The sequence below is a fragment of the Brassica rapa genome, chromosome A09 (genome assembly GCF_000309985.2).
Source record: "Brassica rapa cultivar Chiifu-401-42 chromosome A09, CAAS_Brap_v3.01, whole genome shotgun sequence".
Lineage (NCBI taxonomy): Eukaryota > Viridiplantae > Streptophyta > Magnoliopsida > Brassicales > Brassicaceae > Brassica > Brassica rapa.
The window spans coordinates 26,853,380-26,871,314 of NC_024803.2; the positions used below are offsets into that span (position 1 = coordinate 26,853,380).

General features: G+C 33.2%; 1 protein-coding gene across 1 annotated transcript; it reads right to left on the minus strand.

Moving 5' to 3' along the window:
- Window positions 1-5,332: 5,332 nt before the first annotated feature.
- On the minus strand, window positions 5,333-8,069 carry LOC103840305 (berberine bridge enzyme-like 13). The gene is made up of 3 exons (XM_009116801.3): window positions 7,347-8,069; window positions 6,233-6,719; window positions 5,333-6,121 (listed from the first exon to the last, which is right to left on the minus strand). Exons 1-3 carry the CDS (start codon window positions 7,841-7,843, stop codon window positions 5,501-5,503), a joined length of 1,605 nt encoding a protein of 534 aa, XP_009115049.1. The 5' UTR covers window positions 7,844-8,069; the 3' UTR covers window positions 5,333-5,500.
- Window positions 8,070-17,935: the final 9,866 nt, after the last annotated feature.

Sequence of the window (17,935 nt, forward strand, 5' to 3'; positions counted from 1 at the left end):
TATGGCATGTCTAAATATATATATATATATGAGTCTTTGAGAAATATGCATTCATGTCAAGATTAATTTTAAAGATGGTTGTTTCCCGGCAAGTAGTCTCGCATACAGTTTTGCCTAGAATATTCGACTTCTTTTCTTGAAGTTTTCATGAATTTTAACCCAAAAATCAATTAATAATGAATGTTGTATACTTGTATTATTTATATACAAACTTATGTTACATCTTATTTCAGATGCGAAATTTCAAACATATAGCCTTTGTGTGTGTGTGACATAATATCTATTAGCTTAGCTTATGAACACTCAAGATTATATAAGAACTCTCTTCTTTATTAACTTAGGAAAATCACTTAAAACCTAAGCTCTCACAAATAATCTCTAATCTCACAAGTTCATGGCACAACTCACCATCTTCTTATATAGAGATATATATTAGTAAAAACCTATTTTATCCTAAACATAACTCGAATAGGATTATGATAACTTATTCTCTAAGTTATCTTCAAACTTCAAGTTTATCTCCAACAATCACCCTTTTAAACTTGAAGTCTACTTTCTTCACTTCTTCAACTCCGATGAGGTCTTGCATTTCTTTGAATTTAATCCTTCCAAGTGCTTTGGTTAGTATGTCCGCTTTCTGTTTGTTGCCAGGCACGTGAAGGACTTCTATCTGCTCGTTCTCAACGCATTCCCTTATGAAGTGGTAGCGCTTGTGTATGTGTTTGCTGCGTCCATGGAAGACAGGATTCTTTGTCAATGCTATCGCTGATTTGTTGTCAATGTAGATGGTGGTTCTCTTGCACGTTTCCTTGCTGACTTCTTCAAGTAACTCCTGCAACCAAATCGCCTGCTTGGCAGCTTCAGTGGCGGCCATAAATTCAGCCTCGTAGGATGAGAGCGCTACGGTCTCTTGCTTCGTTGAGTACCACGAAATTGGACAGTCATCGAGATAGAAAATGTGACCTGTGGTACTTCTTCCATCATCCTCGTCGATATTGTGTCCACTGTCCACATAACCTTCCAGTTCTCTCCTACCCGCTTTCTTGTATGAAAGACCATACGAAGTTGATCCCTTTAGATACCTAAGTACCTGCTTGAGAGCTCCTGCATGGGAAACTTTTGATTCATGCATGTATCGGCTCAAAACACCCACAGCATAAGAAAAGTCTGGCCGTGTATGAATCAGGTATCGCAAGCATCCTATTTGCCTTCTGTACTCTTTCTCATCTAGGGATTGCTCGTCTTTAGCCATAGAGAGCTTCAGTCCCGAGTCCATTGGAGCTTGTACAGCGTTGCAATCACTCATACCTGACTCCTCCAATATCTTCTTTGCGTATCTCTCTTGCACAATCTTAATCCCTCCATCATATTGAATGACCTCAATGCCTAGGTAATAGGTTAACAACCCAAGATCACTCATCTCAAAACAAGCTGACATTCCCGCTTTGAACTCCTCTATCATGTCAATACTTGATACTGTGATCAAGAGATCATCTACGTAGACAGCAACAACTAGTAGATGTTCTTTTTCCTGCTTTCGATATAGTGATGGTTCTTTTGAACACTTGATAAACTTCATCTCACCAAGTACCTTGTTTAACTTCTCATTCCAAGCTCTTGGAGCCTGCTTCAAACCATAGAGCGCCTTGTGTAGCTTGTAGACCTTGTGTTCACTGCCTTCAACTACAAATCCTTCAGGTTGCGTGACATAAACGTCTTCTTTCAAGTCTCCATTGAGGAAAGCTGTTTTAACATCTAAGTGGTGTATCTGCCATCCGTGAGATGCAGCTAGAGCAATGAGGAAGCGAACGGTTTCAATTCGAGCTACTGGAGCAAATACTTCTTCGAAATCAATCCCATGCCTTTGGATGTATCCCTTTGCAACAAGCCTGGACTTATACTTGTTTATACTCCCATCTGAGTTCCGTTTTATCTTGAATATCCATTTGAGTCCAATGGCCTTAGCTCCTTGTGGTAACTCAACTAAATCCCACGTCTTGTTCTTGATGATCGATGATATCTCTTCCTCACATGCATCTCTCCATACCTTCTCTTCTACGGCTGTTCTAAACTCCCATGGCTCCTCGTTTATCAACAGCAACAGACGTTCTCCTTCCTCCTCTGCTAGACAAACGTAATCGTCAAGGTACCCTGGTTTCTTACTTACCCTTGTAGATCTTCTCAACTCACTTGTTTCAGTCACATCATCGCTACTGTTTTCAGGTAGGTGGTGCTCTGTTTCGATTGTCTCATCATTTCCTTCCTCTGTTTCTTCTTTATCTTCATCTTCTCTTACTCCTCTGTTTCCATATTGACCAAATGAGATCACTAACGTTCCTGGTTTGTCTTCTTCAGAACTTGATGATGTCCATTCCCACGTTTTCTATTCATCAAAACACACATCGCGGCTTACTACTACTCGTTTGCGGGCTGGATCATATAATCTGTAAGCTTTAGAACCCGGCTCTGTGCCTAGATGATCAAACTCCTTGATCTATCATCGAGTTTCTTTGGGAACGAAGTGTCGACCTTCCCATAGCCTATGCATCCGAAGATTCGCAAGTGCTCAATATTAGGTTTTCTCCCCTTTAGAGCCTCGTATAGCGTCTGATCAGTCAGAGACTTCGTACCAACTCTGTTGATAAGGTACGTAGCATGACGCACAGCCTCGCCCCACAGATGATTAAGCAATGACATATGCTTCAGCATGCTTCTTGTCATCTCCATAAGAGTTTTGTTTCTTCTCTCGACGACCCCATTTTGCTGCGGAGAGTACGGAACAGTTAATTGTCGCACTATTCCTGCTTCCTCACAGAAATCATTGAACGCTATAGATGTGAACTCACCACCCCTATCAGTTCTGAAACACTTAATCTTAGCCTTAGTCTCAAGTTCCACAATCGCTTTGAATTTTTGAAATTTCTCAAACGCTTCTCCTTTTTCCTTTAAGAGAATAGACCACATGTATCTGGAGTGATCATCTATAATCACAAAGATGTATCTGTTTCTTGATGCTGTTGACGGGGAGATTGGTCCACAAAGGTCGCCGTGCATAAGTTCCAAGATTCCTTTAGCTCGATATGAGGTTGCCTGTGGAAACGGGCGTCTTGCCTGCTTGCCAAGTAAGCATGATTTACATGTTTCCTTTTCCACGGTTAACTTAGGTAATCTGACGACCAGTTCCTTTCTAACCATAGTTTTCAGTGATTCTGCTCCGATGTGACCAAGTGGTGTGTGCCAGGTTGTAGTATCATCTTGTCCAATAGCTTGGAGGCACTCACTCTCGACTATTTCCATCACAACTTTGTACAGACGGTTCTGTGATCGTCTTGCCTTGACGATCAAGTTACCATCCTTGTCGTGTAGAGTAAGATACTCCTCTTTCATATGGACATCGCAGCCTGACTCAGTAGCCTGTCCTAGGCTGATAATGTTACTTTTAAGCTCGGGAATGAAGTATACATCTGCCAAAGTCTTTCGATCACCGGTTTTCGTACAAAATAGAATTGATCCCTTTCCTTTGATGTCAATCCTTGAGTCATCGCCGAACCTAACTTTCCCTGTAATGGTTTCATCGAGAGCTTTGAAGTAATGTCGATTACCCGTCATATGATTACTCGCGCCATTGTCTAAGTACCAAATGTTGTCTCTACTCGTACATGTTTCAAACTCCTTTGGCTTCACGTTTCTTTCGTTCAGATATACCACTTCGTGCATCATCAATGCGTCTGCTTCATGTGTGCCATCTTCTTTAGTCTCATATGTCTCTTGTAGTTTAAGCAATCTGTCCGGGCAGCTCGATGCAAAGTGGCCCTTTTTATCGCATCTAAAACATGTGATCTTTGAGATATCAAACTCTATACGTTCTCCCACGGCCTCGTCCTCCTCTATTATAATAACGTCCTCCTTGACCTATGTTTCTATAATCACCTTGGTAATCTTGATATTCTCTCGTAGATTGTGATTGCGATGCCTCATTCGATGTGTACATCAATTTGTTTTGACTATCGGGAGCATCTTCTTCCTCTTCTGCACATACCCGCTCCTCGTATGCTTTCAGACGACCAATAATATCCTCGAAACTCGTTGTTTTAAGGTCCAAGACTTGCTCAAGTGAAGCAACTATGTGGATATACCTCTTTCATGGGAGAGAAAAAAGAAATTTCTTTACCAGTTTTGTTTCTTCGATAATTTCTCCCAATGCACTGGATTTTGATGCAATCTCTGATAGCTTCCCAGCAAAGTTATCAATAGTGTCATTGTCTTTCATCTTCAAGCGATCAAATTCGGCCATTAGGGTTTGAAGTCTAGCTTCTTTGACCCTGTCTGCTCCCATATGTCTCGCTTTGATCGCCTCCCACACTTTTTTAGCATTGTCTATGTCTCTGGCTTGTAACACCAGAGTTTCAGGTATCAACTGGAAAATCAATGCAATTGCCATATCATTCTTCTCGATTTCCTCTGTTCCTTGATCAATCACGTCCCATGCTTTGTGTACTGAGAATATCTGTCGTTTGCAAGAACGAAGTTTTAGGAGAATTGAGCTGCCCACTTTCTTATCTTTTATTCGTAGCCGTATGTGTACGAAATTAAGGTGCACTTCAAGCATAACCAATATCTCACGTCTATAATTAACCGACTTTGTACTTCGTACTGATTTAAATTCCTCTTGTTTGATTGTTGGGATGAAGCTAATCTTTAAAAAGTACAAGCTTTCCCAGAGAAGGCATTGGTTAATGACTCGTTAGAAAAGATCCCCACATGCCTGTTAAGACTTAAGAGAAACGAAAACTGGTAACTTCAATTTTGCCTGACCAAGAAAATGACAACTTAATTCATCACAGAAATCAAATCTAGGTCATACGGATTTATATCGTATCCCAAGTTTTTCCTTTACCATGCTACACCGCTTGGACAATTTATGTATATTTTAAACGATCGATTCGGTTAGTTCAAGATGTAAGAAGTGATGAAATTTTCGTTTCAGATACCGTGTCTTCGAAACAGGTTGGAATGTTAGAAGAGATTTTATGAGGTCAATCTAGTGAGAATCTCCGTTGTTAGATCAATGGGGAGATCTTTGAGACTTGGACGGTCTTTAGACTCGTCTTTGATATGCTTCCATGCATTTAGGTTCTCTAACTATTTATGGTCTACATCACTAGGGAATTTTAGCTATTTATACATAGATTTAATATTAAACCATTGAGGAATAGGAACCTGGTTGTCGTTTGTTGATGTGTTGATATTTATAAGTTGTTCTTATCGTTTCCATATAACGTTCGTTTTAGTTAATTAGATTAGATAAGGAATTACATGTCGACAAAAAAAAAAGATAAGGAAATAGATTTATAACGAGTTTGAATTAGAAACGAGTTCACAATATTTTTTTTTTGTTTGAGGGTGTTGACCATGTTCTAGACACAAAAGACACAGTAACAAAAGTATTTCCTAAAACAATCCCAAACCACACTCTTATTATTCTTTTAACTCAATAATTTCACTCAAGTCCTGTAGGAATACTTTGTTCATGCCTGAAGAAATTCTCAGGATCAAACTTAGCTTTAATCTTCACCAACCTCTCAAAGTTTCCCTTGAAGTATTTATTCCCCCATTCTCTTGCATCACTCCCCTTACCATTCATCCCCAAATCAAGATCTCTATAGTTCACATACGCGGCTCTAGGGTTTTTCGACACATACTGCTCCATGTAACTATACATATCCCTCATCCACTCCATATGCTTGGCCTCGCTCGCTTTCCCGTCTTGCCACAAAGTCAGCCATTGGATCTTGTACAATGTCCCACTCCTATGTGGGAAAGGTGTCTCTGTCTCAGGGATTTTCGCCATCATTCCTCCATAAGGATTCCAGATAGTCAATGGTGAATCCTCTTCTAGAAGCTTTTTCCATAGTCCTTCTAGTCCTTCTATTGGAATTGCCTCTTCTACATAGTCTGACTTGGCCTTGAAGTAATTCTTGAACAAGGATTTTCCATCAAGTAGAGCTTCGGGTGGCGCGGTGCTCGGGAAACCAGCAATGTACATCACTGACTTGATCCAGCTTGTCTCTACACAATCTTTCTTCATTAGTCCAAGCTGTGGGAAACTCCTCTGCATCACCTGTGAAAAAAACAAGGTTGAAATTGTCATAATCAAAATTTTTTTCCTAAATTCGTGATAAACTTATAACCCAGACTTTCATAATATTTCAATATAAACCCGCCAGGTTACCTGCATGAGCCTATTAACGTCACCAAGAAACTGGCCTTGGTACGAAACTGAGATAGTTCTTTCTTTGCTTTTAGGGGTCTTGCTCGCCGGCTGTATGATCGCGCGGATAAAGAGATCTTCGTCGAGCTTGTCTGCGACTTGTTGCCATTTGTACAAGATCCTAGTTCCGTCTTGCTCTAACGTCTTCGTGACAGTGAACACCGTCACTGTCTCCGGCACAGGAACTAGCTTTATTTTCCAGGCAAGGATAACGCCGAAGCTTCCTCCACCACCGCCACGAATGGCCCAGAAAACGTCTTCTCCCATCGCCGCGCGGTTCAAGATTTTGCCGTCCGCGTCAACGATTCTGGCGTCGAGGACGTTATCAGCTCCGAGTCCGAACTTACGCATCATTGAACCGTATGCTCCGCCGATTATGTGGCCGCCGATGCCAAGGCTGGTGCATAAACCCGCCGGAAAACCATGGACTTTGCTTTTCTCTTGGATCCTTTAACCAATGAAAAGTAAAGTGATTATATAATCGGGTCATAATCATAGATTAACCATATATATTCCAGTTTTCAATATATTGGTTCGGTTTAAGAGTCTGGTTATAAAACCAGTTCCTTAACCGTAAAAAACAAAACGTAACAGTTCGGAATATTTCAATGGGTTAACCGGATTTTATGTTTGATAAACCGCATATATCATGATCTGCTCGGTTCTTTCTGGCATCTTATACCAAAAAGAATCACGAGTTCAAAAACATTTTTTCTTAACTTACAGAGTGTGACAGTGACAACTCAGGAGATGGGAGCCATAGGTTTAAAAGTTCTCTTAAAAACTAATAAGATAAGAAACCGATTTATACTTTTGTAAATTCGAATATATTTTTACAATAAGTCCTCTTCCTTCCTTTTTAATAAATTGGAATAATTTTGTGTAAAACAAAATATGTAAACATTTTTTTTTAAACTAGTGTAGCTAATACTACTTTTTGTGGCGTAGTGGAGGAAGGGTCGGGAGTATATAAATCGTTCTAAAGGCGAGATAAATTAAAAAAACTATAACAAATGATTCTCTCATCAAAAAGGACCAAACATACATAAGATCCGTGGAGTAAACAAGTATTTACCTGTAATAAACCTCTCCAATAGAAGCACCTGCGTGAACCCACGCGGTGTTACTTTCCAAATCAACGTTGATGTGCCTAAGCTTCGACAAATCAACGATCACAAACGCCGTTTCCATCTCGGAGACGTAAGATAGGCCTTCATAGTCATGACCGCCGCTTCTTAACCGCAAGTGAAGCTGCAGCTTCTTGGCACAAGCCACGGCGGCTTGAACGTGTGTTTCGTAAAGCGGCTCGAAAATAAACTCAGGCTTCGGATTTGAAGGCATCAAATAACGGAGGTTCTGAGCGGACGTCTCTAACGCCATTTTGTAGGAAGAGGCGTTTAGGTCGCGAGTGAAGAACGAAGAGTCCATCGGAAACGAAGCGTCGGAGTTGTCGACCAAACACATCACGAAGTCTTGTTGGATTGTGGAAGATGAAAATGGAATGTGAGAAAGAGATAGTAATAGCAGCGCTACGAGAAACGCGTTTGCGTCTGTTATTATTGCAGACGCCATTTTTTGGTTTTTGTTTCTTGCTTATGAGGTTTTAAGGTTGCTTGATGAGTTCATATGTATTTTTGGGGTTTTATAGGGAGAGGGAAGAATTTTATACGTAAAGTTGATGTAATAATTACGTCATGCTCTTTTACTCATTACGGCTACTATTTACGTAGTGTATAGTGTTCTTCTGTTTTATTACAGTTTTGGAATCATTAACATTTATAGCCTTTTTGGAATGGGAGTTTATCCGTATAACATTTCCATAATAACTTCTTAATTTAATTAAAACTATCTTCAATGGTATTCTATCTTTTCAAAAAATTTAGAGTACAATATAAAATGACTCCTAAACCAAACTATTATAGTTTATTTATAATTTTATTAAATTTAAAAATAAAATAAATATAACTGGAATAAAAATCAATCTTGTTTTGAAATTATTCTATATCTTATAAAAGAATAGAACTACTTTATATAAAATAAAAATGTAATTATACATTAGAGATGCTTTAATAGTAATATACAATTTTTCAATATTCTAAAAATTGGTTTAGGAGGCACATATGCACATGCGACAAATCTGGATGCCTAGGCGAGAAGTAGGTTTTATCCAAAATAGTTTTCTTAAAATCAGATTTATGCGCTTAGACCATTCTAAAATTAGTTAATCAATCTAAATTGGTCAAATCTCTAAAATCAAATAGTAATATTAGTTTAAATCAACAAGTTTATCTAATTTCTTTCTTCTTTTGTATATCTAATTTTTATAATTCATCAAAAAAAATTATAATTAAACCTAAAATCAAAATATCTTATATAAATGTAAAGTATATAAATAATAAATTAATAATTTGTTAATGACGGGTTTTTGAATAATTTGCATAGTCGCTAGTCCTCTATTAAGCGTCTAGTTACCTCTAAAAAACTTTTAAACATTGGAATTTCTAACTTAACTATATTTTATGCATCTAAAGAAATTATTACTTTTTTAACAAATAGTAACAGTAATTTCAATTCTATTGTACATAATGCTTACTTAATTGTGGAAATTCCTTTAGCCGGATGATTTGACTAAGAATTTATTAATATTTATATACATTAAGGGGATATCTTCAACTCAGAGTTTGAGGTGATTATTTTGAAATGACAAATTCACTGTAATTCAGATATAAGTTTTAAAAACTCATTTAGAATATATTATTATCGAACTTGACATTTTATTAAGTATTATGAAATCCACTGTTATTGAAAATATTTGAAGTTGTATAGTTTTAAAGTTTTTCAAATGATTTTTAGAGCGTTTAAATGGAGTTTTGTAGTTAAGAAAAAAAAAAATCAAATTTCATGGTTTTATGTGATAGAGTAGTTTAGCAACGTTCATTTTAGACTCTTAAATTCATATAAAATCATCTAAATTTTTTATTAAAAATCAAATCACCTGAAACTTTAGATTGAATATAGAGCAAATTAGCTCAATATACTGAAAAGAGTGGGATACCATTGAATTGATGGAAAATGGTAGTGATAGGGGGAAAAAATTGAAAGGAAATAGGGTACGGAATGCAAATAGGGGAGAAGTTGTGTGTAGGAAGTACAAATACTCTTGAATATACTCCCTAAGAGATATTGGGTTCAAGTTTTGGAAAAAATGATTATTAATAGGTATGTAGATTAATAAAATAAAAGTTTACATGAGACTCTTTTAGCATTGTGCAAATATAAACGTATGGCATCTTCACTAATAATCATATGTGACTTCTCATGAAGCATATAGAATTATGGTTTGTAAAACCGTTTCAAATAATAGTTTAAAAAATTGGCATTAAAATTTTCTATTAGTCTTGAGACATTTCGGCCTTAGTCCGCCCGAAACTGCTCTTAAATTAAATATCTACGTATCAAATCATGAATGTGAATTAGAATACATAGATGTCAATATGCCATCTTTCTGGAGTGCACCAAATATAATGTCTTTCTTGCCTTGGCAAGTACGAGTTCCCATAAAATCATAACTAACCTTTTTATTCAAATTATTTGTATTTGTTTCCTTATTTCTTAGCACAGCCATACGAGCAGGTTGCTAACCGAATTATCTGTAACATTGGTGACTGAAAACCTAGCAGAATTTTATGGGAACTCCCACTTGACAAGGAAACTTGCTCGTTTCTGTGATGACAAAAATGAAAAATAAACGAAATAAAATTTGGTTGGTCAAGTGGTTTGAAGAATAGTTTATTTATATCATAAGGTTTGGATTTTGATTCTTAAAAAATGTGAATTAAGCAAAATAACAAAAATATTTATGAAAAAATCTTCACCATAACGTAAAAATTAAAGTACCGTCAGAATTTCATAAGACAAATTAGGACGATGTAGTCAAATGTAAATCTTTATATCATATATTAATGTCATAATTAAGGAACGTGAAAACATAAAATGAAATGAAATGAATCTGTTAATCTATAATTCGTTTTATTGCTAATTGATTATGACCCCAAGTTTATGGAGGAATACATGGTGCTTGAAAGTAGGTCATAATTTGTGGGCTTTGACTTTCGAGGTACAAGGTGCTTCATAATTTCAAAGATACTGACACCACCATCTCCAGTAATTTTGGCTCAAAAGTTAATTTCATTTTCGTATATTTATCTTAAAATAAAATAATTTAATATAACTATATCTCTCCTTTTGACTGTCTAATAAGATATTTACTTTATTATAGATTTGATTCATACATACATCTTCGGGAATTCTGTTAAGTTCTATAATACAAAATATCATATCAACCGTGCACCCTTTGATACATTACATCGAGCAAGTTTAACATCTTTTCTTTTCTTATATGACTATTAGAAATGTCATATATGGTTATTAACTCACTGACTTAAGGGACGTTAGATATAACAAGAAATGTCTGAATTCTATCAACAATAAGTTCTAGACGACGTTGCATTATAACGTTTATTTTAGCTACCTTTTAATATTAACATTTTACAGAGTTAACAACAATTCTTAGTTTTAAATTTTCAGTGGTTGTTAAATTTAAGATGTAAAACTCAAGGAATAGGAAGATTAAATTAATTCCATTATTTTCCTTGTGTTTTTCAAGAAATTCATTAGAAGTGTGTATTTCTAGAAGTAGACAAATGGTTGAATTTTTTTTAGTGCAGTACTATTTCTATTGTTTGATAAAAATATGTACAATACTATTTAACGATATAATCAACTGTTGAAACCACCAAACCATAAGCTCCACCATGCTTGTTAACGCGTATCCACTTTAGAAGTCAACCTATAAAACCATAAGTAATATGCCTCATTTTTTTCATATCCTTTTTCCTTTAAAAGATTCCCAAAAATACCTTGTGTTTACATCTTGTAGATTTCGGTTTTACTTGTAGGTCTAAAATGGCTAGTACCTGGAATCATTTTTTTTATATAGATTAGAAAAAGTAATAAAATATATAAAATTAACCTCCAAAGATTAACATAAAAATCCATATTTGATATAACTTTTTAAAAATAACATGATTTATTAAAATGAAAATAAAATGAAAAAATTTCATAGGATAATACTTTTTAGTTTATTTTCACAAAAATAGTCATCAAAGAGGTCCACAATCAAAATTTTTTTTATTAAAAGGTAAAATACACTTATATTCTATAGTTTGCTAATCTGGATTTAGAGTTTAGTGTTAAGAGGTGGAATTTTGAAACTGGAATTTCCAATTTAAAAAAGAATAAATATTAAAAGATTTAAAATAAAAAGGTTGTTTTGGTCATTTCTTTATAAGGCTATTTTGGTGACAAAACTTAAAAATGACTATTTGAGAGAATTGTCCAAATCAAATATAAAAAGTTTAATCAATATATAAGCCACAAAATTTAACATTCTTTCTTTTATATAAAAATATTTTGAAAATTTAATTTTTTTTTTAAAATAATATTTTTAAAAATTAGCAACTTTATAAATTAATAAAATATTATAGTTTTGAATTATTAATTTATAGAGATTTTATTGTAAGCTGTTTTGTTGATCAAATTGCTTAATGTTTTTAGTATAATATTTGATAAAATAAAATAAAATAATACAGTATGATTTATTACAAAGAAAATAAAATCTACGAAGTTTAATCAATATAAAGCGCAAAAGTAAATTTCTTAAATGTTAGAATTAAGTACTTAACAATCAAATATGCAATATATAACCATAACCAAAAACTAGTATGTGTCTTTTGTCGTCCAAAATATATTTGTTCCATTATAGGATCTGCATTGCTTTTGCGTTTTGGTGTAAGACCTAAATAAGTAGTATGATATTTTTCTCACAAATCAAAATACTAAGATAAGTGGTTATTTTTGTCACAGAAAAATAAAAGATAAGGGGTGATTGATAGTATTTGTCGCCAATTTGGCTTAAATGCAACAAAGTGACATCAGAGGTCTTTATCTAAAGATTAATTATGCAATGACATAAGTGGCCCATACTTTCTTTCAAATCCTAGTTTTTAAAAATATTTTGAGATAATCACACTTAAGTAACTGTGAAATTTTACTTCTTTTACGAATCATAAGTCTTTCTATAATAGTATAGTATACCGGCGTTTTAATGATACGAAGTAGCCTTACGGGCGGACGACGCATCTACATTATCTCGATTCTTTAATACAAATGTAGATTGTATAACGTCACCTGGATTTAATGCTGTGCTCATCGCGCCATGTTATAATTTATAAATAGGGATTCTAATTTATGAGCAGTTTCTAGAGGTAAAAATGTGATGGGAAACAATCCCGTTAGAGGAGTCTAATTAAATAGCTAAAATTTGCCCACCGCCTAAAAAGTCTAAATCATTTTTATCGACACAGAATAGAAAACACTTCACATGTTAGGATAATAATCTAATTTCTTTTAGTTGAAAAACAAACTCTACCGACAGTTCTTCTCAATTGAAGAAAAATTGTAGGAAATTATTTCAAAAGTACAAAAAGTCACTAATTTAGTTTAAACTAGTATTTTCTCCCGTGCTATGCACGGGCATTTATTTTTATAACTCTAATACTTTTTTTTTGTAATTTACAATGGAATTTTTTTGTAGGGTTATGAAATTTACAGTGGAAATAAATATTATTTATAGAGTTATATTTATTGGTGAGCTTAAAAACAAAATTATTTTTTAAATATTAAAACAGTCCAATATGGACACAAGATGAACATTATACAATAGTTGCCAAGAAAAGATGAAAATTATATATTACTTTACTTATAAAAAAAATTTACATATGAAATATCAAATCGAGAAAAAGCAAATATTTTTTAAATAATTAATTAACATATTTGTATTTTTTTATTTTATATTTATTTTTGTTTTGTAGTACTGTTTTCCTAGTATTTTATTAGGTTTTCTTTTCTTAAATTATATTTGCATTAAAAACATGGAATCTTAGTTTCTAACAGAAATTGCAAATGAAAAGTGTATCAACAAACTTCTAGGAGACTATAAACAGATAAAGAAAGTATAAAAAAACCAACCTGATCAGGTGAGATCTTGATCTAGAGAGTAGGCATATTTTGTTCTCGTTTTCTCTACCAGCCGAGTTTCTTGGGTCCATTTGTTGTCTTTTAATCATCTCCACATTTTACATTTTTATAATTCTCTTTTTCTGAACTATCGCTATGAAAATAATTTAAAAAAAAAACTATAGCTACGACAACAGTTCAGTAAATCAGAAATTGATTTTCCATTTAGAAATGATATTTACATATCTTGTTTATCTTTACCTTTTTCACCATGTAATATGTACGTAGCGTTTTCCTTTTTCCAGTATCTGAAAAGAGAAAACTTATAAATTGATCAAAAGAGTACAAAAATTTATGAAAAAAAAATTATTTGAGAATGAAGAGTTTGTGTGTGTTTTTAGTTTCACAAACCTGAACTTTATTCTTCATCCTCCAATTTTGCAGTAGAATCCACCTATCAATCTATAGCATATACTGTTTTTATTTTGCTCATTTAGTTGAAAAGGTATATTTTGAAGACTGTTGTTTTGCTACTATTTGGTGAGAAACTATTTTGATCTGCATCTAAAATTGTAGTACGATCATTAGAAGCTTTAGATTTACAGGTTAGAAGTTGAAAATTCAGGAAAAATCAACGAAGTTGTTGCAAAAAGAAAAACTTACAATTTCTAAATGAGGAAGAGTTGAATTTAAAAATATGCCAACGTGAGTGGATTTCAGAGGGAGATAGTGGGTGTAGTGTGAGAATTATTAGGGATTTTATTTTGTAAAGAAAAGAAATTAATAGAAGCAGTTGATAAAGGATATGTTATTTGCTTTAAATTTTAATCTCAATTTTATTTTTTCTTGCATTTTCTTTTTAATTTAAAATAATTTCCACATGGCAATCTCTGATTCGCCAGGCGACTTGCGCTTCAGTATATAAGGGATAGGTATAAAATTATATGAAAGTTTTATAGAGACACTTCACATGTCTCTAAATAACAAAACAAAACGCTGTAGTAAGAATTAGCTGATTTTGAAAGAAAAAAAATTACCACTATAGACCAACTTCTGGTTTAGATACGTCAAAATCACACGAAACACACAAAATTATGATTAATGTTTTGGTGTCAAGATCGACCCACTTAAAAAAGATGTTAATCTTATGGAATTATAGGTGCATGTGTATGAATTTTATCATTTTGAATTGATCTAATGTTTTTGTTTAATGGCAAGTGTAATTGGCATTGAGAAATTGCGCCGGTTAATGCGCGAATAGATAAAGCATTCAAAAGCTCGAATACAAATCAACAACGTCAGTCAGTTTTATATCTTCCAAATGATGCACTTCCAACTTTTGGTGGGTGGTCCGCTGCGTCGGTATATTTATAATATGCACAGAGAGTGAGAGACACATTTCCTAAGCTTATGCGTATGCGGATAAATTTCTTCTTCTGAAAAACAAAGCCACGGTTTGACATTTTTACATATTTTAAAAAAGACGGGGTTAATAAATATTTTTTTACAGGAACTATTTGTTTTCTCTTTAAGAAATCTCCAGCTAGTCCATTGGTATTTTGAGAAATAAAACATATACCAGCCAGTGAAATTTTTTATTAAAAATAAGCAATATATAGTATATGATTTTTTTTTTGATCGAATGTAGTATATGATTAAAAGGTTTTTATTGCAGGTAAGTTTCAACCCGCATAAAAAAACATAACAATTTGGACTTTGTCTTGGAAAGAGGTCATATTAAATATATGTTTGTGAACATATGAATTACAATGAAGTGAAATTATGGCAAACAAGATTAGGTTTGAATACAAGTTAAAATTTAATTTCAGCGGACCAATACTCCCCAAATATGTACGGTCTGAATGAGTGTTATTTATATAATCAGACACATTAACAACCTTCCGTCAAACTAAAAAAAGAAATCAATAAATTTCTATCGTATTCTAGTTTCACCAACCGGCACATGGTCCGCATGCAAATCTTTAAATCTGCTTTGATTTATTTAACAATTAAAAACACACAACACAAAAACAAATATTTATAAAATTCTCTGTATGGGGTTTTAACTCCAGATTGCATATTTATTTTCATTGTAGTACAACACTATTTTACAAGGGTCGAGACATACTAAACATGTCATGATCCACTATTAGTCATTCTCAACTTCTAGTAGATAATGCTTGCCACAAGATGCCAATAGTAAATATATGTTAACATGTTACCACTTTTTCTATGATGTGGTGGTTGGATCGGGTCAACTCCGATTTAATCTGCCGATTAAGTGCTTAGTGAATATTGCAGAGGCAAACTATATCAAACAAATTAAAAAAACAACATTAGATGTCGACCAATAGAACAAACATGATTTGTGAACGTTTGGTCGAAATTTTCACATCGATCCTTCTGAATCTTGGATGTTAGTCATATACTCTCCTCACGTAGTTATGTGTTTTTCTTGAGTGACATCAAACTTCTCCAATGTTTTAAGTGACATAAACTAAGACATTAATCATTTAACAAAGCCAAGTTCCCATGTTAGTTAGTTTAGCCATAAAGCTGCGAAATACTCCCACGCCCAAGCAGCAAGCACTAACACAAACAGTCACATGTATCTATATTATTTTATTACATTATGCTAAAAATATCTCTTCTGGATAAGCTCTAAAACTAATATCAATTTTATTGATGATTTGTTATGATATGTAATAATCATGATGATGTGAAAAAGCAAATATGTACTTTAAATCGTTTTATGTTCCTTTACATCCTTAATAATGTTTCATAATCAACGGTCTATATAATTTCACAACATAATGGGCATAGCAAAATCATTACAATCTTCTTTCGTGTTCTTTTCCTAATAAAGTTGGATATAACAAAGATTTTCTTTTTGCCGTGAAGTTTTTTTTTTTGTTAAAGCTCTTTGCCGTGAAGTTTGTAAACCAATGTCAAGGTTTTTGAAATTCAGTTCACGAATCATGGTACCTTTTTAATCCGAGGAACTCGAAACTAAATTTCTCTAATACTTCTCATTACCTTAAAATTTGTAAACGAACAAGTAAAAACTTGTACCAAAACCAGTAACCTTTGTTTTTAAATGCGTCGTCTATAGCTAACGAATATACAAACATGGAGCAGCAAAAACTAATATTACTTCCATCTAATGTTTTGAAACCCGACCCAGATCCACGGTTGAACCGGCAAATTTAAAAATCGTATAAAACTATTATTATTTGTACTTTAGAAAAAAACTATTATTTTAAAATGCGAGAAACCCACAAAAAACTGTTAAAACCCGAAATCCGTCTACTGCTTGAAACACTGGTTGAACCCATACGTAAATTTTACTTATTATTTTCTTATTTTCAATTACATTAATAGAAGAATTTGTTTTGTATTTTAATTGAGAAGTTATCTTTTTAGCTTTTTAAAAATAAAAAAGATTATATGATCAATGGATTATGAATCTATTAACAAAACTAGTTGAAGTAAATTGATATTAGTTTATTTTTGTTATTGATAATCTATTACAATTTTATGTTTTACCTTTAGTTTATTTTAGTTTTAAAGTTTAATTTTATTATTTTACTAGACATATAAATATTTAATTATTTTAATTTTTGATATATTATTATTATATATCATAACTCTTAACTTGTTACAAAATTGTTAATTTTTCAATTATTTTTTAATATTTTATATGTAAAATGAAAATAAAAATAAATAGAACTAAAATTAAGTATTTTGTAAATGTTTTTTAAAACATAAAATATTTCGTATTTTTTTCAATAGCTAATATATTACTATATAACAAAATTAGTTAATTTATTAATCCATGGATCGTCCGCGGTCGATTTAATAACCTGGTGGCCTTGGAAATAGTCCGGTTCAGAGGGGTTTAAGAACATTGCTTCCATCTGTTTTCTAACGACCGGTGTTTAAAGTTGTTTTAGTTGTAGTTGGAATTTTGTGTTAATTTTCAATCAATTTTTTATTATTATAATCATTAATAAATATAATATTGATTTAGATGATACTGAGGTATATACTAGACTAGTATAGATGTCCTAACTATATATCATATAAAGCTTTAAATTCCAATATTGACGAAGGAGAGACATGAGCTTAAAGACTTTGTGAAATTTACTACAGTTTATGTAAACCACCGTCTTCCCAACAACCTCTTCTTTCCCATTGTCCCCTTCCCTTCATATACATTTATTGTGTATAGACTTTTTACAGACCATAAAATTTTATCTTTTTAGTAAATAACTTTTGGTTTATTTTGGTTTATCATTATTTATTGGTTTAGTTAAATGTATATATTACATCCGGTTTGTCCCGGTTAGCTGAGTAGCATCAAGTGTATATACGTGATCATTTGGTCACACATAAAAGTTAACAGAAAGTTTCCTTATTTTGTCTTCTTCTCTCTGTCATGCGATCCTCGTTTTCTCCATGATAGCTTGAGCAAGAAGCTCCAATTTCTGTTCGTTTGTTTTACTAAAATGGTATCAGAGCGTTGAGCACAGCTCAACATCGTTTTCTGGTTCGATCGAGCTCAGTTTCGAGGTTTTCTCCTCTGTT